This window comes from Amphibalanus amphitrite, unplaced genomic scaffold (assembly GCF_019059575.1).
Source record: "Amphibalanus amphitrite isolate SeventyFive unplaced genomic scaffold, NRLGWU_Aamphi_draft 000030F_arrow, whole genome shotgun sequence".
NCBI classification, from domain to species: Eukaryota; Metazoa; Arthropoda; class Thecostraca; order Balanomorpha; family Balanidae; genus Amphibalanus; species Amphibalanus amphitrite.
The window spans coordinates 693,253-713,621 of record NW_024881526.1 but is presented as its reverse complement, the minus strand read 5'-3'; the positions used below and the strand labels follow the sequence as shown (position 1 = coordinate 713,621).

General features: G+C 56.7%; 1 protein-coding gene across 1 annotated transcript; it reads right to left on the bottom strand.

The window, feature by feature from the left end:
• Positions 1-319: 319 nt before the first annotated feature.
• LOC122366802 (PHD finger protein rhinoceros-like) lies at positions 320-20,336 on the bottom strand. Its single transcript, XM_043339401.1, has 13 exons — positions 20,183-20,336; positions 16,159-16,218; positions 15,732-15,886; positions 15,213-15,412; positions 14,453-14,610; positions 12,964-13,112; positions 11,527-11,686; positions 10,885-11,012; positions 10,143-10,313; positions 9,785-9,900; positions 9,294-9,414; positions 8,860-8,982; positions 320-8,550 (listed from the first exon to the last, which is right to left on the bottom strand). Exons 2-13 carry the CDS (start codon positions 16,202-16,204, stop codon positions 2,230-2,232), a joined length of 7,848 nt encoding a protein of 2,615 aa, XP_043195336.1. The 5' UTR covers positions 16,205-16,218; positions 20,183-20,336; the 3' UTR covers positions 320-2,229.
• Between the last annotated feature and the right edge of the window lie 33 nt (positions 20,337-20,369).

Sequence of the window (20,369 nt, the reverse complement as noted above, 5' to 3'; positions counted from 1 at the left end):
TCCTGGTTTATCAGTTGACATAAAAATTGGCATTACACCATTTTGCAAAAATACTTCAGTTATTTTCATCCTTTTTTTCTCATCCTAGGATTGTTTTCTTCATCGGCACACTCAACCCAAATCCAATTTTAGAACACTGCAACCATCAACGATATATCCGAACTGTGTCATCTGTTCATTCTCTTTGTTGTTATGTTGTTGATCAGCTGAAAATTTTGAACATTTTCATATCTATTTTAAAAAGATTTCGATTGATTCCCACCACTTCAGTTGGCTTTCAACTTTCAAGAGGGAGTTCAATTCCAATAACGCCAGACGCATCAGTACGAGGTATATTTATTAAATTGCCATAATTAACAGTCGATGCTATGTACAGCATGCCAAATGTCACTTACAATATGTACAATATTCAACCATCTTGGTATGGCCAGGTAACAGTTCAATAGATTCACAATAAATACGAAAGAAAAATTATGTACACACAATACAAAAATATGACACAAATACAAAAACCTACCGATCGGCATGATTCGCGCTAACATTAAGTTACTAGAGTCTACGGGCGGCCGCGCGCGGCCCGGGCGGGGCCGGCTCGGGGCCGCCGCGGCCGCCAGTCGCCCCACACGCTCTCGCACGCTCTCTCGGTCACCCGCTGGCGCTCTCTCGGCGCGGCCCGCCCGCGGCAGCCGCCTTCCGAGATCACATGTAGCCGTGCTTAGTAAAGCGGCACGCCGGCGGCGCGCACCCTCTCTCACGCCGCGCGCGCACCACATGACCCGGCCGGCCGGACGCGGCGGCTAGCGCGCACGGCGGCCGCTGCGCCCCCAGTAAAGCTCTCTTATAACTAGGCGGCCCCGGCCGGCGGGCGGAGCCGACCGGGTAGGGGCGGGACAGGAGAGGGCGGGGTCCGAGCGCCAATTTGAACAGCGTTTGAACGGTGGACACGGACCAGGCACCGATCCCGTCACGACTCGGAACGAAAGACCAGATAGACCACTTCAATTGATAATAAAAACGAACGTCCCGATACACGGGAGAGCAACTCCAAAACCAATCAATGAAATAGAAAACGTGACTAATTTGGGTAAAATCTGAACAGCTGATCGGATATAAAACATTTACAAGTTGATAAGACGGAAATTCAAATCACAATTGTTTGATTATGGATCTATCGACAATGGTCGGTTCAAATTTAAATCGCAACAATGAAAAACCGTATCAGGCAGAACAGCTCAAATACGTAATATCCATTCACTTTGAACTAGTAAAAGCGGCCAACGACTGGGTTCAACCCAATCATGAGCCTCGAACAATTATCCACCGCAAATGTAACAACGGATTCCTCTGGCGAGAAATGCTACTCCAGTCGATATCAGCCCCTCTGCGCAGCGCTACTCTAACCTCCCATTGCTAGCCTAGCTCTTTCAGAGCGGCTGCGCGGAGGGCGGGCACCCCTCGCGCGCCGCTCCGGCCACTATAATGCCTGTCAGTCGTCTCAGCGCCGGTGCCTGCGGCGGCCGGCGGTCGGCCGCTCGCGTCACGGCGCACCCGGCCAGCTAAAACAATACCCGTGGCCCGGCGACAGAGGAGGAAGAGAGAGAGGACAGACAGAGAAGGGGGCGCCGCACCGACCGGCGGCCGGTGCGGCTCCGTACCTGGTGTGATGGTGGCTGGCGGCGGCGGCGGCGGTGACGGCCGCGGCGGCGGAGACGGTGACTAGGGTCAGGTCAGGGCTGGGACGGCAGGAGGCCATCGCGCGGCAGTCAGGAGCGGAGGCAGGAGGCTGGCACGGGAGACAGAGGCACAGCGTCAGCGCGCGCGGCGACAACCGATCCGGCGACTCCGCGCTCGGGAACACAGGAATGTCCGGCGGGCGCGGCCAGAGGCCGAGCCGTCCTGACGGAGCACTTATTGGGGCCGCCCGCACGACCGGCACTGACACCCACCCTCCCACGCACACAGACACACACAGCACAGTCACACATACAGACGCACTAACGCTCGGCATGATAAATTCTAAAACAACACACTCAACGCACATTGAGGCGCATATCACAAAATAGACGGCGGCCGGCGGCGGGCGGAGGCTGTGCGTGAGGCTACTGCGGGCCGCGGCCCGACCGCGCGAGTATCACATCACTTGCGGGCAGCGGCGGCGGCGGCGGCGGCCGGCGGCGCGCCGACCCTTTGTACCGGTCAGGCTGGCGGCGGCGGCGGCACAAGCCGACGCTACCTGACGTCGCAGCCGTCGCCGCCCAGATCGCCGCCCACTTCGGGCGTGAGCGTGGGCGGGGGCGGCGTGGCGGCCGCCGCCAGCGCCGCGCCGCGCCGCGACAGCATCAGTTTCAGCGGCTGCAGGCGACCCGGCTCGCCGCCGCCAGCCGGCTGCGTCTTTATCTTCACCACCAGGTCCTTGGGGCCGCCGCCGCCGTTCTCGTCGCTGGGCGGCGGCGTCGGCTGCGACAGCGGCGGCGGAGGCGTCTCACCGAGCTCCGCGGGCGCCGGCGGAGACTCGCCCAATTTGCGACCGCCCAGCTTGATTATCAGCTTGGGCGCCGCGGCAGTATCGTTATTGATAATTTGTACTTTGGAGTGTTTGTGAGACTTGTCCTTTTTCTTCTTCTCCTTATCTCGATCCTTGTCCTTATCTTTGTCCTTCTCCTTCTTTTTCTTCTTCTTTTTGCCCTTTTTGTGTGGAGGAGGCTCTTGATCAAAGCTGGCTAGCATTTGATCACCGTATTGCAGGTTATCTTGCCGGATCTTTTCGAAGACGGAGAGCTCGCCGGCCGGCTGTGCCAGCTCGCCAGGCCGCTTCTTGGGCGGCTTGACCTCGTTGCCACGGCCGTCCTTTCCGAAGCTGATGCGCAGTATGTTGGGCGAGGCCTCCTGGGAGGCGGCGGCGGCCTGCTCGCGGGCTTGCCGTCCGCGCCGCTTGGGCAGCAGCGCGGCGCCGGAGGCCGCGCCCTCCTCCCGGCCGGCGGCCGGGCCGCGGTAGTCGTCCCGGGTGGGCGCGCTGCTCACAGATTTGACTGCCTTGGGGCAGACGAAGCGCTGGCCGACCGGCGCGCTGTCCTCCTGAGGCGGTGCGGGCGGCGCCGGCTCCACCGTCTCCGTGCTGTTGACGTACTGCCGAATCAGCTCCTTCTTGCGTTTGCGCAGGTTGGAGTTGACCGCCACAGCGGCTGCCGAGGCGGCCGCGGCCGGCGCCGACTCGGGCGCCGCCGCCGCCGGCTGCACGTTGTAGCTCGGGTTCAGGAACGGGCCCTTGATCTTCAGCTTGAGCTGGTTCCGCTCGTCGCAGACGCTTTCGATGGGCGCTGCCACGGGCAGTTCGGGCGGCGCGTCCGTCACGCTGGGCGCCTCGGCCGCCGGCGCGCTGGTCTCCGCGTCCGGCTCGGTCTCGGCCTCAGCGGTAGCCTCGTGCAGCGTCGGCGGCGTGGCCACCGACTCCATGCTGGTCTCGGAGGCGCCCGGCTGCGTCAGCGTGGGCAGCACCTGCGGCATCGGCGCCGCCGGCGGCAGCGACGACTGACTGGACGCGTCGTCGGCCAGCTCAGACATGACCGAGCCGGCCCTGTCTGAGCCGACGTCCGTGCTCTGGAACCTCTCCCGGATCGGACGCATGCGGCCGTGCGGCGTCTTGGGCAGGTCGTCCAGCTCGTCGTCGTCGAAGTCGTACACGGTGCCGGCCAGGTCGTTGGGCACCTGCGGCTTGGGGCAGAAGGGTACCGCGGGGGTACGGGACGCAGCCGCACCTCGACCGCGACCCCGGCCCCGTCCCCGACCACGACCACGGCCGTACACCGCCTGAGTGGCCGCCGATTTGCCGCCGCGCCGGCCACGACCCGACGGCTTGCTCTCGGAGGCGCGCGGACTTTTTCCCGGCGAGACGTGACGAGCCGCGGAGGCCCGCCGCGCCGGGGTCGCTGCCTCCGAGTCCGCGTCGTTTTCGCCGGCGTCTGATGACTGCATCTTGTGAATCTGCATGCTGGCCTTGAGACTGGACTCTCGCCGGCCCCGGGATCGGACGGGCGCCGGCTCGGCCTCTGGCGGCGGTGCCGGCGCGGCCGGCTCGGCGGCCGCCGGCGGCGGCAGTGACGGGGTGGAAGCGGCCGGTGGCTGCTCGGCGCCGATCGGCTCCGGCGCTGGCCCCACGCGCGGGAACTCGGAGACCAGCTCCTGCGCCGACGGCTGGCTCTGCAGCCGGGACTTGGGCGCCTGCACGTCGGCGGCGGCCTCCTGCGGCGGCGGCTGCGATTGTACTGGAAGTGGCTGGTGCGCCGACACCGGCGGGGCCGTCTGGTGGAGGGACACGGCCGGCTGCTGGTGGAGGGACGTGGGCGGCAGCTGCCGCTGCTGGTGGAGGGACACAGGGGTGGGCTGCTGATGATGATGAAGGGACACGGGAGTGGGCTGCTGCTGATGAAGGGACACGGGCGCCGGCTGCTGCGGCTGGTGGAGGGAGACCGCGGCCAGCGGCGGCTGAGGATGGTGGGAGGGTGGCGCCGCCGGCTGCTGCAGGGACACGGAGGGGTGCTGCTGGTGCATGGACACCGGCTGGTGGACGGACGCCGGCGGCGGCGGCTGCTGCTCCTGCTGGCCCGTGATGAGCGCATTGAGCGCCTGCAGCCGGCACTGGTCCAGGTCGGCCGCCGACATGGGCGGACGGTGCGGTTCCTTGACGCGCTCGGCCGGCTTCTCGGCGGGCGGCGGGGGAGGGGCACGGGGAGGCGGCGGCGCCAGCGAGCGGCGCAGCTCCGCCTCCTGCTCGGCCATGAACGCGGCCACACGCTCCTCCTCCCGGCGGCGCTTAATCATCTCCTGCAGCTCCCGCATCCGCTTCTCCTCCTCTTCCTCACGCCGCCGGCGCTCCTCTTCCTCGCGCCTGCGCCGCTCCTCCTCCTCGCGCCTGCGCCGCTCCTCCTCCTCACGCATCCTCCGCTCCTCCTCTTCTTTGCGTCGGCGGAGCTCTTCCTCAAACCGGCGCCGCTCCTCCTCCTCACGCGCCAGCCGCTCTTCCTCCTCTCTCCGGCGGCGGTCTTCCTCTTCCTTCCTCCGCCGCAGGTCCTCCTCGTAGCAGCGTCGCTCCTCTTCCTCTCGCGCGAGCCGCTCCTCCTCCTCGCGGCGGCGGCGGTCCTCCTCGCTGCGCCGGCGCCGCTCCTCGGCCTCTTTCCTGGCCTCCTCCTGCCGACTGTGTCGCTCCGCCTGTTTCCGCAGCTCCTGCATCTCAGCCTCCTTGCGCCGCTTCAGGTCCGCCTCGGCGTCCTGCTGCTGCATCAGGTACTGCTGCTGCTGCATCTGGAACAGCTCCGGCCACTGCTGCATCTGAATCAGCTCGCGCAGCTGGCCCTCCGGCAGCATCTGCTGCATCATCATCATGTGCTGCATCTGCATGATGTCGGTGAACTGGCCGTACGGCGACGGCATCGGGTTGGCGGCGTTGATGCTGGCCGGTGTGCGCACGCTGACGGATCCGAGGCCGCGCGGCGGCGGCAGCAGGCCGGCCGCGCTGCACGGCGGCGACGGGAAGCCGGGCCGCTCCGGGGCCGCCGCGTAGCGCGCCGCTGCCGGCTCCGGCCGCGACGCCTGCCGTTTGCGCGGCGGCACCGGCGGCTGCTCGGCCTGCAGCGGCGGCGACTTGAGCGGCGGCTCCAGCGGCCACTCGACGCCAGCCACCGGGCGGTGCTCGCCGCTGGCGGAGCGGCGCGGCGGAGCGTGCGCGGCCGCCGGCGCCGGAGGCGGGGGCGGCTTGCCGGGCAGGCTGCTGACGGCCGCCGTCGGGCTGGGCTCGACGGGCCGCTCAGCCGGCGGCTCCGACTCGGCCGCAGACGCCAGCGGCCGCCACTTGGACGGCTCGCCGTGCGTCGGAGTGTCGCCGGGCCCGCCGCGGCTCGGCGTGCTCGGTGTCTTGGCGGCGGCCGGTTTCTCCTCTGGCCGCTCGTCGGGGCCCTGCTGGGCGTACTGCAGGCGCAGCTTCTCCACCAGGTCCATCGTCACCTGCTGGCTCTCCTCCTTGGTCTCCATGATAACCGGCGCGCGCGGCGCCGGCCGGGAGACCGCCGGCGGCTTCTGGTCCACAATCTCCGGCTCGATCGCCGAGTCGCCAGAGGTGCTCGGCCGCCGCGGCGGCGAGAACATGGACGGCATCGGCCGAGCGGTCGGCGCCGCCAGCTGCTCGGAGACCGCGCTGGTGGTGGTAACCGCCGCGGGCGCGGCCGTGGAGACCGGCGCCGCGGAGGAGGCGGGCGGCGCTGCGGCCGCCGTCTTCTGGCCGCTGAACAGCTCCGTCTCGAACTCGAAGATGGGGTCGCCGGCGTTCAGCCTTGGCGGTGAGAAGATAGACGAGGGCTGCGCGGGCAGCACCTCCGAGTCGGCATCGACGGCCGTCGAGGCTCGTCGAGAGGCCGGCGCCGCCGCCGCTGCCGCCGGTGCGGGCTCGTCGGCGGTATCTTCGAGTCGCTCCGAGCGAGCCTCCTCGGCAGCCTTGTACCCGCCTGTTGACTCGGTTTTGACCGCCGACCGTTCGCTGAGGATACTGTCGATGGAGCCTTTGAGCGGTTTGGCCGCGGCCGCCTCTCGCGAGGCTTGGCGAGGCGTTTCGGCCGGGACGTCACGCCCGCCGCCAGAGTCGAGCCCCTCAAGCCCCAGCGCTTTCTTCCGACTGAGTGGCATTGGACGCGCCTTCCTCACCGTTTCGGCGGCACGCGGACTGCGCTGTCCGCTGAGCGCAGCTTCCTTGGCTGTTGGCTGCTGCGTGTCTTGGCTCGATTCTCCTGCTCCTCCAATCGACGCGCGTCGGCGCGTCGGCGCTGCGGGTCCGGCCGCCGCGGTGGTGGCGGCGGCGGCGCGCGCACCGTCAGCGACAGCTCGCGCTCGCCCAGTCGCGCCGCGTTCACCTCGCGCAGCAGCCGCCGACTGGGCGGCGCCCTCAGCGTCGGAGTCGGCGCTGTCAGAGCTGCTGCCGCTGCCACTGCTGCTGCTGCTGCTGGAGCTGCTGCTGCCGCTGCTGCTGCTGCTGGAGCCGCTGCTGCTGCTGCTGCTACTGCTGGAGCCGGATGAGCCAGCACTCCTTGGCCGCTGCTGTTGCGGAACCGAGGGCGGTCCAGCAGCGGCATCTTCAGCGGTCGCCGCAACTGCGTGCGACGGAGTAGATTTGCTATTATGCCCCGACCGCCCTCCAGCTCGAAAGGGCGGCTTTTCCGGCCGCCGCAGTCGAGTATCACGCGCCACCGCCTCGTTGCCGGCGCCCTCGTCCTCGGGCTCCGGCTGCGCGGCGCGCTGCGGCTCCCGGCCCGGCACGCCCACTCGCGGCGACTTGGACGCCGCCCGGCCCTCGGGAGACTTGCGCGGCCGACCGCGACCCCGCTTCTGAGGCGTGATCGGCTCAGGCGCGGTCGGCGGCGGCGGGGCCGGAGCCCCCGCCGCCGCCAGCGCCGCCGCAGAGCCGTCGGCTGGCTTCTGTCCGGCGATGCGTTTGTTGGCGTCCAGCATCGCCTGCCGCGGCGGCACGATCAGACTGAGGTCGGGGATGGGCGTCTTGTTCCGGCCGCCGCCCGCCTCAGTCGCCGACTCCACGTCGGACTTCTTCTTGCGACCGCGCCGCTTTCCGCCACTGGCGGCCGCCGGCGTCTCCTCCGCCTCCGCCTTGACCGCCGTGAACGCCTTGAGCGCCGCTTTGGTACGAATTGCACTGACGGGCGATGTAGATCGGCGCCGCTCGTCACCCTCCGACTCACTGTCGGTGTAAATGTTTTTGCCCTTGGTGACGGCCGCTGCCGACGGCACTCGCGAGTCCGAATCACTCGTCACATCGTCACTGGCACCGGGCGCCCGCGCGCCGCCCGCCGCTCGGGTCCGGCGCCCGCGGCCGCGGCCGCGTCGCGCTGCGCTCTCGTGCGCCAGCGGCACGTCGTCGTCACTACTGTCGGCCGCCTTGTTGGCGCGCGCCGGCGGCGGCGGCGCCTTGTGCCGGCCCGGTCGCCGGTGTTTGTCCACGCTCGCCGCCGCGTCACTCTCACTCGTGTCACCGAAGAGATCACTCTTGGTGGGCCGCTGGCTGGCGGTGCCCGCCGTGGCCCCACTCACCGGTCGGCGCCGCTCTCGCTCGGTGCTGGAGCCGGAGCGGGCCGAGCGCCGCTCGCGGCTCCTGCTGCCGCCGTCCGACTCGCTGGTGCAGCTGCTGGTGGCCAGACGGTCGCGCCGCTGCTCGGCGCCGTTCACGTAGGTGCGCCGGTACGGGTCGGCGGCGCCCGGACGGCGCACGGCGCCGTTGGGGCCCGAGCGCGGCACGCCGCCCTTGCCGCGGATCAGGTCGAGCAGCTGCTCCAGCGGCTGGCTGTACAGGCTGGCGCCCGCGTGCGAGTAGTGCCGGTCGTACACGTTCGAGCCGACGTGGTTGGCGGCCAGCACGGCGCGTCGCTCCTCGGCCGAGAGGCGCGTGCCCGAGTCGCGCAGCACTGCCTCCTGCTGCAGGAACGTCTGCTCGCGCAGCCGGAAGTAGTTTCGGCACTGCTTCTGCCGCTTGGTCACCATGTAGCACAGATTTCGGACCTGACGGCAGACAAAGGGCGTTCACCAGAGATCGAATATAGGCGGGGGCACGCCACAGCAGGCGGATGGAGCACTTACCCGCGCACCAACCATCGTCGAACGCCAACACGCAACACTTTTCGTTACAGTTAAAATTTACTGAACGACTGCCGACAATAAGGAACCCCCTAAAAACAAGCAACAACAAACCCTCTGCAAACACACATAATCGACAAACCACACACAGTATCCCGACAGCAGCCTCATCTGGGCCGTCAGGGGCCGCTGCCACCGGCCCGTCGGGGTGCGGCGCTCGCTAGAGTGACCTACCTTCTCCAGGTTCTGTCTGATATGGACAAACTGTTTGATCTTCTCGAGGTCCTGCTGCTGCTGCTCTGTGCGCAGATCGATCTCGTCCGTATTGGGTGTCAGCAGCGCCTTGTTGTTGCACGACTGTCGCATCGGTGACATAGCCGGGTTAGCGGGTGGGACGGAAACCAGAAAACTGACGCTACCGGTAATACAGCAGCCGCGTTAAGTTGGTCGAATTACATGATACAAAGTGTGCCCTGATGCACAAATTGCAGTTTACCGAATGACTACATAAGTATGGTTCAAGAAGGTGCACAATGCCTGTAAAAAATGTGCTCCCCATAGGCATGACGTAAATGTAGAGACGCTGGACGGCCCGACACTGAAGTACCCATCCGGTACCAAATACATAAATAAAACGCATCAGTCCCGTGTTGGCCCCGAAAGCCTACCTTCCGCTTGAGCTTCCAGTAGTTGTAGATGAAGTCCAGCGCCTCGGTGGGCAGCCCGCAGGAGGCGGCGGCGCCCCTCAGGTCCACGTGCTTGTAGAACTCGGCCTCGATTTGCTGCAGCCTGCGGCGCCGGGCAAGACACACACGGATACGGTACATACGGTCAGCGGACGGCCACATAGGGGCCTCGAGACGGCGGGTGACTGACAGGCCACTGGCGGGGCACGTGCAGCAGCGCTGCAGTTAGTGCCACAAAATACAGCCACCCGTGTCACACCCGTGTAACAGGGCAACGGTTCTGCACACTGAAAGTTGAAGCGAGGCGATTAACTTGTGTGACGCGATTAACTTGTCATTATGTCATGTTGATCAATAAAACACATGTCGGCGAAAAGAAGCCTACGACGTAGCAGACATGACGAAAGACGTTTGAAACTTCACTCGACATACCAAAATCTGCTGGAAAGGGGTTTAAGTAAGCGCTGACGTACTTTTGTTTCCTGGTGCGCCGCTGCGCCTCCGAGTCCGGGTCGGCCCGGCGCATCTCTCCGTCCGAGTCAGACTCGCCGGAGAGCTTCTCGTTCTTACTGTGCTTCGGACAGTACGACTGAGGGAAGACACACGAGGCGGGGACGTCGGTTAAATGTAAAACAGACATCGTTAAAATGTTGTTGCCCAAAACAAAGCAAATGCCAAATACCAATTAAAAGTCAATAGCCAATTACATAACAAATGCCCATGCCATTGACCACCTACCCGGGGCAGCCAGGCATACCGATAGAACATCAGTAATCACTCCCCAGTCCCCACTATCCCTTCCACGCCAAGCATGAAGACAGAGTGGCTCACCTTCAACTTAATCTCATCGTCGTCACTCTCGTCCTCGACCGGCTTCATCTTCAGGTTGTGCTTGAACGCGCAGGTGACGTGGTAGGCCGTCTTGCAGGACTTGACCGAGCACTGGATGCACGCGCCGACCTTCTGCTTGCAGAGCACGCAGAGCAGTGCCCACCGACGCGCCTGAGGAGACGCACAGAACTGTGACTGCGGTGGCGAGGTTGAGACGCAGAGCTTTTAGCTAAGTTTTGGAGCTGTCAGTGCATTATGGTGGCGGTACTACGGGCCACGGATCACGGGATATTCAGCCGAGCAACACCGTACCTTTGCAATAATTGATCCGTATTTCGAGTTTGGCATTCCATACGACAATCTGCCCCGTTGCATAAGAAATAGATTTAGTGGTTCGAGGAGAAACTTCAGACTTCTTAAGCGCGATGTGCATTGAGTGTCAAGAGCCAAACAAGAATTACAGAATGAGTCCAAGCTAATCCGAGTATCAGGACGTGCCTTACACGACCCTGATGTTTTAGCATCGTTTTCGACCGGATAAAATCGTTATTATGTAATTCAATAAGATGTAATTTATCACTATACACAAATATTTCCGTCTGCGAGTAAGTAGTGGTCACTGTGCAGTGTGCGTTGACTTTGGTATCAGTGGCTGTAACAGCTTTGCACTGGAAAAAAGGACCAGTACACGTGACCCACTGTCCCGCCCTGCCCATCCCCACCGTCCCTCCGCGCGACTGACCGAGATGTTGGAGATCTTGGTGACAGGCTCCATTTTCTCAACGTCGCCGATGCTGACCTCGGGGATCCAGAGGGCGCAGCTGACGTGCGCCCACTTGTGGCCCGAACGGGTGCTCTTCATGGCGCCGCCTGCGAGACAAGCATCGACACGTTATACTAACAATAACATACGACAGGCCTCGGCACGTCATGGCACACATCACTTCACGCGAGTCATATGACACACATCAGGATGGTGGAGAAACATAGCGAAATGTTCGAAGTGCGAGTCGGGCATCTGGCAAAAAAAAAAAACTAGCAAACATCCATAAACAAATAAGCAGAAGGCATATGGTCACAATAGCTACGGAAAAGTACACGGCAGAGTTTAGTGAGAAACAGCCCAGCTCGCGGGCAACTATTTTAAAGAAGTATCGAGGAAATCAAAATAATCACAATTGTAAATCCAGCAACCCAATGCAAACCAATATTGAGTACCTATCTAATTGAACTATTGTCTTGATATCAAGTCACAACTTACAACACTTCGGCCGATACCACCTCGCGTGATTCGTGTGCCGTATGACTCGCGTGAGATGGTCATCATGCTCCAATAAATTTCACACATCCCCAAGAACTGCCCATACACAGCCGATCACCGTACCTTTGTTGGGGCAGAGCACACACTCTGGCTTGATGCCGAGCGCGCAGGTCTTGCAGAGCCACGAGCCGTCCGGGATGCTGGTGATGCCGTAGCACATCTGGTGGACGCAGATGTTGCACTTGTCGCAGAACACCATCTCGTTCTCCTCCTCAGAGTCGGGCTGGCGGTGGAGCACAGGGCAACGGTTAGCGACTGGGGGCGCGGGTAAGAGGGAGGAGGGGCTGCCGAGCAGGGGCGGCTATCTGCGGATAGGACGGGGAACGGGTCAGTTGATTGGGAACTGTAGATGGATAAAACGTGGCAATAGTCAAATGGAGGAGAGCTGTAGGGCAAGAACAGTTGGCAGATGGCGTGGGGTACTGGGTAGACGGGTTAGGGAGGCGCGCTGTCAACTGGCATCAGCTGTGTACAAATCACTGGCCGGCTATGTTTTGAGCTGATGCCAATTTATTGCCCAGCAACCGTGGCATCCAATCAATGTCATACGTGAAGGTTAGGGTTGAGGTACGACGTGATTCAAGAAAAGACGCGAGACAAAGCATGTTTACGGCAAGCAAGACAAAATGTCAAAATTGTAATTGTCAACAGCTGGACGTGTAGAATAGAGTCATAGTGATAAGTCGTTTTGAACAGCGGAATGGTCCCCGTGACCTCACTACCTTCCTCACACCAGTGCTCCCCCGGGGGAATCAAACGACGCCAACCAAACTCGGTACAGCTGTCATCCGCAACCCATCAGCTCCGTACCGCCCAGCCAATTGATATGATTCTGAGCTCTGCCTCCCGGCGGAGACGATCCGAGTTTACCCGTGGGTCCGTAACCGGCGTCCTGTGACGCAACGCTCGTCGACAGCGCACCTGGCACGCCGTCAGGCGGCGGCGGCGGCGGCAGAGTGGAACGGCTCATCGTCCCGGCAGTTTGCGGGCGGGCGGACGGCCCGGAGACGGCGAGAGTGTAATGAATGGCACCGCCGCCATGATAGTGCCACTCCACTTAGTGAGCCAGTCTCCACCCCATCTTTCTCAGCCGGCTCGGCACTCCCCCACTAACCCGGTCTATCCAATACCACCCCGTCCCCACGCGATTCGCTCGGCACTCCCCGCTTCCCAGTTCTACTATCCAATACCACCCCGTCCCACGCGATTCGCTCGGCGAACCCCGCTCCCCAGTTCTACTATCCAATACCACCCAGTCCCCACACGGTTCACTCAGCACTTCCCCGCTAACCCGGTCTATCCAATACCACCCCGTCCCCACGCGATTCACTCGGTACTCCCCCGCTAACCCGGTCTATCCAATACCACCCCGTCCCCACGCGATTCGCTCGGCACTCCCCGCTTCCCAGTTCTACTATCCAATACCAGCCCAACCCCACACCTTGGCCCACGGTGTGTAAGCCACAGTGCGTAGTTAACAGGTGTTGACGAAGACCCCACCTGTCGACAGACGTCGCAGACGACGCTCTCGTCGAACTCGATGCTGAGGCACTCCTGCGTCTTGACGATAGTCTGGAGCCGGTTCCAGCACTGGCGCTCCAGTTCCTCGATGGCCCTCTCCAGCTCCAGGTCGGAGACGGCAGGCAGGCCTGCGGACAAGGACGGCGCTCCGGTCACAGACGTACACCCACACAGGCGTCCAAACGGACCGGAGAAAGTCGCCAGATCGCTGAGGCGGGGGAGGGGGCAGAGAGAACCGCGCCGCGGCCAGTGGACGTACGATCACTGTCATGGCACGGATGTGTTGAGACATGACTAATTCTATAGCAGATTAGGACAAATCATGCTTCTAATAAATACATTGTGTTAACAAGAAGGAATACCAACAGTGATGAAACTTAGTCGATATAAGTTACATTATTGATGAGCGTAAATGGTTCGAAAAGGTCGAGAAAAGCTTGGCTGACGTAAGAAGGCAGCTGCAGTAGCTTATCGAGGGACTGAGGAAATACAATAAAAAAACAACTGACGCAACATATACAGACATCGAATGATGCAACAAGCTGCCACAGCCACATTCACGATGATAAAGTTATACGCCGATGGCAGTGGATTCCTTCTGTTAAGGCTTCTCAGGACAGGACTGATAAGTCCTATCTGGCGCCTCAGATCCGTCTAGTAAGGGACCACCGGCACCCAGCGGCGGGCGGGGCGCGGGGCGCGGGGGGTTCCCCGGCCAGCGACCCCGCTCCGTAAGGCCGCGGCCAAATCCGGCACGGTCGGGGGGCGACGTGCCCGGTTTAGAGAAAAGCGATGTTGATGAAGGCGCACGTAAAATAATGAAGACAAATGTGGTATAGCCAAGTGGCTAAAGCTAAACTGGGACGGTCTCAATAAGGCAAATTGATGCAAAGTTAGGCCGCAATTACCATGCTGGACAATCCAGACGAAAGTGTTGAAACTTGGCGCTCGAAAACGGTACCAACTCAGTTCGTGCAAAGCTATGTACCGGTTGGATAAGTTCGTCATGGAGGACATTGTCCCATATCGCCATATATTTTGTTCTTATCAAAGTCACCAACACCCTGTCAGGAAATGCGATTATATGAATCATATGATCCTTCACACACAATCTGAAGTATCTACTGCCTGATTCACGTCTAACCCACGACTCAGGCTGACACATCCACATACGATACACTACGCAGGGTATCAGAGGTCTCCGGCCGTCGGTAATGCAGCTTCGCGAATCACAACCCTCTACCATAGGGCGGCTGTGGCCGCTAGCGACACTGGCCAGCGGCACTGGCCGCCACAGCCGGTCATACCGGGTCCCTGCCGACCCCCCTGCCCCCAGTGAGACAAACAAGTCCCGCACACGGCCTCCCTTACCCCCACCGGTCCCTGCTGGTTCCCGACCCGCATAACTCACCAGACTGCCCAGAGACCGCCACCCCGTCCCCGCCCGACTCCCAGCCGCCTCACTCACCCATGCGGGCGCGCTCGCCGTTGAAGATGCCCAGCCAGATAGAGTCCTGCTCGTCCAGGTCGTAGCGACACATCTTCTCGGCCTTGGCCGGCGCGTTGGTCATGTGATACAGTTCGGGCGACGAGTCGTCGTGCGTCACACGCACCAGCTTCTTGGGCCTGGCGGGAACGGGGAGAGGTGTGAGAGGTTTCGAGCATGTCGAAACGCACTAAGGAGATACGCAAAGTTTGAATGGATCACAGCTAGCTAGTAACGTGTGACCGAGACTAGTGACCACTGAGCAGTAAGTGATCATTGGCTAGTGGTACCAGTTAGGAATTGAAATACGATGGACGAGTGCAACATAGGAAGGCAAAGAAAGAGCGTCCAGGGGATCAGGGTAGCGGAACAACGGAAGCAGAACATACGATACGACACAAGCAAACACAATCGCGCGACTTATCAGAGACATCCAGGAAACTTTACGACGCTGTGGCTATTTTTAGCATCGCACGCATGACGTAATTCAAAGGATATGCATTGTTTTGTATCACTAGATAAACGGGCAAAAAATGAGAATGTTAACAGCTCTAGATGACTTCAAAAAACGGGTTATATTACTAGGATAGCGCAAAATCAATACAGCTGATGCAAGAAACAATAAGGCGTATACAACAGTTACAACGGACAACGCCGGGAACTGAGAAATCTCCGAGCCCTCTTCGCGTCCCTTCCTCTGCGTCCCAGCGCACCCGCGTCCCGTCCATCTGCTGGCACTCACAGTTTGAAGTCATGCAGCCGCTGCGGCGGTCCGGGCACGCAGCTGACGCGCGGGTGCGGCAGCGTGTCCGGGTTGACGGGCACCTGGACGCCGCGCTCCCACTCCTGCTTCCACTGGTCGGCGATCTCCAGGTACTCGTCAGGCGACAGGTACTCCGAGTCGGCCAGCTTCATCGCGCTGATCAGGTCCGTGCGAATCAGCTGTGGGCGGGGCCGGGTTGCGGTCAGCTACGCGGGTCGACGACGAGGTCTTAAGTCGTATATTAAGTAATGTGCTTATCCCCAAGCACGCAAACACGCAAGATTCAAATGACGTCGCCAAAAACATCGAAGTAAGAAAACGATTTGTCGAGTTAATAATCCTTCAATCACCAGCGATAGCAAGTCCGCAGTTCGGCGCTTTCCATTCTCGCGGTTCAGCTAACCGCAGACGGCATGGCGCAACAGTTACCGCCCCGCCCCTCCCCACGCACCGGGTGCGGTCCCGCCCCCATCCCCCACGGCGGTCAGTCGTACTCACCTCCCCCGGCTTTTCCACCGCCTTTTTGTTGTAGGCCTTCAGGTCGCCGAGGTGTTTGGGCGTCCAGCCGTGGCCGGCAGCCGACAGCTGCGGCTGCTGCGAGTCGGCATCCTCCGAGCCGCTCAGTTTCCGACGTTTGCGCTTACCCATGGGGCCTGTCGGGTGGACGGCAGGGCGCGAGCGAACGCACCGGTTAGAATGGACGGGCAGCTTGACGGTTGGATAGACATACAGGCAATTAGACACATAGCCATCCGTATCTTATTGAGGCGAGAGATAAAGACAGACAAGTTTAGATAGAAATCCATTTCATGTAAACGCAAAGTTGCAGCTAAAAGATTCGCAATTGATGTGACTTATTGTGCAGTACACATGCCGACAATTCACACTGCAATGGACCTAAGGTGGAAAGCTGAGGTTATCTCACCTGGATCATCAGGCTTCCCAGCAAGCCTCTTCAGCCTCTGAGACATGGCTGCTCAGTGGGCTGGAACACAGCAAAAGTAAACAGCTTTAGAGGATTGTTACACCACAAAGACGATATCTTGTTAAAGAATGATGGCAAGATGGCAACAATCCTACAACAAGATGGCAACAATCCTAAATGTTGCATCTCGTCCCATGATTCATGATATCTTTGAAATATGCTACAAGAACTTCTTTATTTCATGTAAATACAGGGCAGCATATATACCGCTCTGCTAGATACACGCTTCCACATAGCGCCCTGATATTGATATAAAATGTGGTGATTTATTCTTGGATTTATTCCTGCTTGCTTATGATGTTCATCGACCTCCAAAGAAGGTTAATTTTAACGATACAATGGTCCGTTGACAAGGTAAAACATTAGATCAAACAAATAAAGATCAATTGATCACACTACAAAAATATTAAGTGATCGTGTAATCTAGAATCACTGCCATTTATTTATGTCTCCAACATTCACAAATTTCAGTGAAGAGCATTATCACATGAAGCTATTTTGCTTCCCACATTTCCGAATGAAATTGATATTTGACCGAAATTGCTGCAAGCTACCTGAAGGAAAACTTCAGCACATACATTCCATTAGGATTTATCTTAACAGCCATTGTTAACTCTCCACTCTTTTTTATTACTGAAAACGACATTCCCGACACCCTGCAAGGCACACAGCCTGGCCCTATTGGTACACAACTGAAAAAGCAAAAATGCTACAGCAGTCCCTGCTAAGGTACGGAATCTATCAGAAAGCTGAAGCACCAGAAAAGTGAGTGTGTGAGTGTAATAACGAGCAAGAAGGACGAGCAAGAAGGAGGTTGATTGGTTGATGGGTCAACTCATTAATGAATGACTCCCAATTACAATCTCAGAATGAGCTACTGAAAGCATAGGGGTAGAGCCTGGAGCATGTTCTAAGAATGCACAAACATCCTGCAGTGGCAAATGTGAGATGCATTTGTAGGTTCATTATGAGATCCATTCTCTCGCGTCACGCGTGTTTTCCGCTTTGAAATATTTCACTTTTTAGTACCTGTTTACAGATTAGGGTTAAGATAAGCGTTTATCAACAGTCGATTTAGAAGATTGAGCTTCAGGTAGCATTTTACATTACCTTCCAATGCCCCACAAGTTCCCTCACCAGATATTTGGGTTTTAGATGGGAAAATGTTTCCCAACCATGTTTCCCAGCCCAGAGGGCAGCATTGGTATGGCCACTGAATCATCCAACAGATGAACATCAGTAACGAAAATTGAATCTTACTTGAAGACTTCTCTGATCACAAGAGTACTTTTATTGCTAAAAAAACAAAAACATGTGGTCTCCTCATATAGCTAATTATAGTTTTGTTGTTGTTAGATGAAGAGGATTCCCTCATCCAATCAGCCAATTTGGTTGCATGTTCCCAACATTTTGATGATGTAACCCAAAGCTCAGCGGCCCTGCAGCATGCACAACGTTACAAATTGCTTTTCATGATCTGACCTGATACTATTTACAGCTATTATCAAAAAGTGTCTTTCAAATTTTCAAGTTCTTCGTAATTTCAGCCTGTCCTGTAGCTCAGTTGGCATGGACTCCCGGTAGTGAGATCCCAGGTTCGAGACGCTCCGGCGCTCGATATTTGAAAACCCTGACGGGGATGGTCTGCGGTTGGTGGGAGCAGCCGCAGCCAGTTGAAGTCAGTTGAGTGGGACAGCCCGTGTCCGGCTTTGAAAGGCAAGTTCAACTTTGGCATCTAAATTATCCCATTACGCGGCATGGCGCGATCGAACAGTAGGGGTCGAGGTCGATGCAGCAAACTCTGCTTAGCGTGGGCTCCGGCTCTGTCAATCCATCCATTCAAACATTCAAGCTAAATTTATTTCTTAAAAAGTTTTCAATGGTTTTACACACTCACTGACAGCCTCAGGTACCCATACAATGTGTATGCTATATATTTTTGACTTAGCAAAGATAACCTCTTTCTCATGTCACCTAAATTTTAGTCAGTATCTTCATGTGAATGGCTGAAATTTTGCATTGTCAATGGTAGGATTTATGGTCATTTGGATAGGATGACATTAGATGGGAAGAAAGTAGAGTGAGGTCAATGAGGCCAAGCATGTCACCTACATAGTGATCCACTTTTCAGAATGTTGGGTGGAAAATCAAACCTAACATGCAAATATTTTTTCAATTTCATCCCAAAAATGAGAAAAAGTGGCATTATTTCCTTTTTTGAAAAAGTGTTACAATCCTTTGACTTGCCTGTTTGCACATAACGTTACAGTTGATGCATCCACATTCCACACCCTTTCTTTCAGATCCAGCCAAGATCCTGACATGAAATTCTGCTTTATCAATTGGTATAAAAAATAACAATGTCTCTGTTCTGCAAAAGCACTCTAGGTACCTGTTTGTTTTCTCATCTTATATACCGTAAGGTGGGGCTATTTGAGACAGTGGGGCTATTTGAGACAGTATTTAAAATCGCTATGAAATGAAGAGCGTTTTAAATTTATGCTTAATTTTTTGCTGAGGCGACTGCTCGATTCCACACCTTCCTGAGCAAAAATATCACATAAAAATCAAACGCTCTTCATTTTATAGCGATATTAAATACTGTCTCAAATAGCCCCACTGTCTCAAATAGCCCCACTTTACAGTACTTTTTTCATTGGCACATCCAATAAAAATCCAAAGTTAGAACACTGGCCATAAAACTACCAAAAACTTAGAATATGCAACATTGAAACAATGTGTTTCAATTGGTGTTATGTTGTAGACATTCTATAAAAATAAAATACCTTCAGTTACATCCACAATTCTGGTAACAATGGAAGTCATCAATATCGTTTCCAGAAAAATAATGCCACAAATAAAAACCTTCACCATTTCCAACCTTTTTTTGCAAAATGATTCACCATCACCAAGCATCAAATGGTAAGTAAATGCACACAATCTAATAAATGGTACAGATATGCATATGTCACTGCACCTGGGAAACATTTAGGTAAAACAGATTGATCAGAATAACATGTTACAAGTGTTATATCTCAATCTGTCCTATTGCATAACATGTCAAACATCATCACAATCAATTAAAACCAATTGAAATGCATCATACAAGGACAACAGAGAATTATGAATTTATTATATATAGACTCATTTAATAACTTATTTGAATGCAATATTGCTTATGAAGAACTGCATATAAAGAAAAATGTACAAGATACCCTATCATTAAAATTAATGTGTACTTCCAGTGTAGGCAAAAAATAAGTGTCACCAATGATAATGGCATGACCTGCCACTAAAAAAGCATGTGAAGCAACTTAAAATGGGTTGAAAATAAGAGGAAATAGGAATCATACTTTAAAATATTTGGAATTATTTAAATTGATTTAATCATGACTATCACATAACTCAAGCTAGGCTGCAATTGCACCTGGACGCTTACACCAATGGATGACTGTTGAGCTCATATGAAACAGTGCTTGCAATGCATCATGATGCATCCATTAAAGCTAACGGTGAAAGGTATTGCAGTAATCAAGGTATCAGATTACTTCACATCAAAGCTCATTGGCATGAAACTGTCAAAACAACGCAACAGCACCAGATCATCGTCTAACAAGCAAATAAACTGACTTGAACAGTATTAACCATGCATGAAATTTTAGCAGATATTTCAAAGTGGTAGACACATCATATCAATTCCTGTGTTGTGGATAATCTGCTAAAAATGAGTTCTATGAAGCGATGGCATAGCACCCTCAAATTCAAATGCATGCATGGACACAGGCCACACAACTGACACATTATATCTTAGGCAATCAATGCATCATAAAAGTTCATGAAATCTTCCAAAATCAAGTATGCAAAAACATTCAACTATAAAAGCAAAGAAACTACATCTACCTACAAACAATTCCAAAGAAGCTGCGCCGCATTCGAAACAACGGAATTGCTTCAATATTCTCACCTGACATGAGATTAACTTGCCAGCGCTTTATTCCCCTAGTTCTCTGCTTATCAAAACCTCGTCTCCATTTCCTCCATTATGCACCGATTGCAAATAATACTGAAATTTTGCAAGGGACGGTTAGCGCCATTTTAGTTACGAAAATAACCTGTATGGTCACGTGACCACTAAAACCCGTTAACTTTCG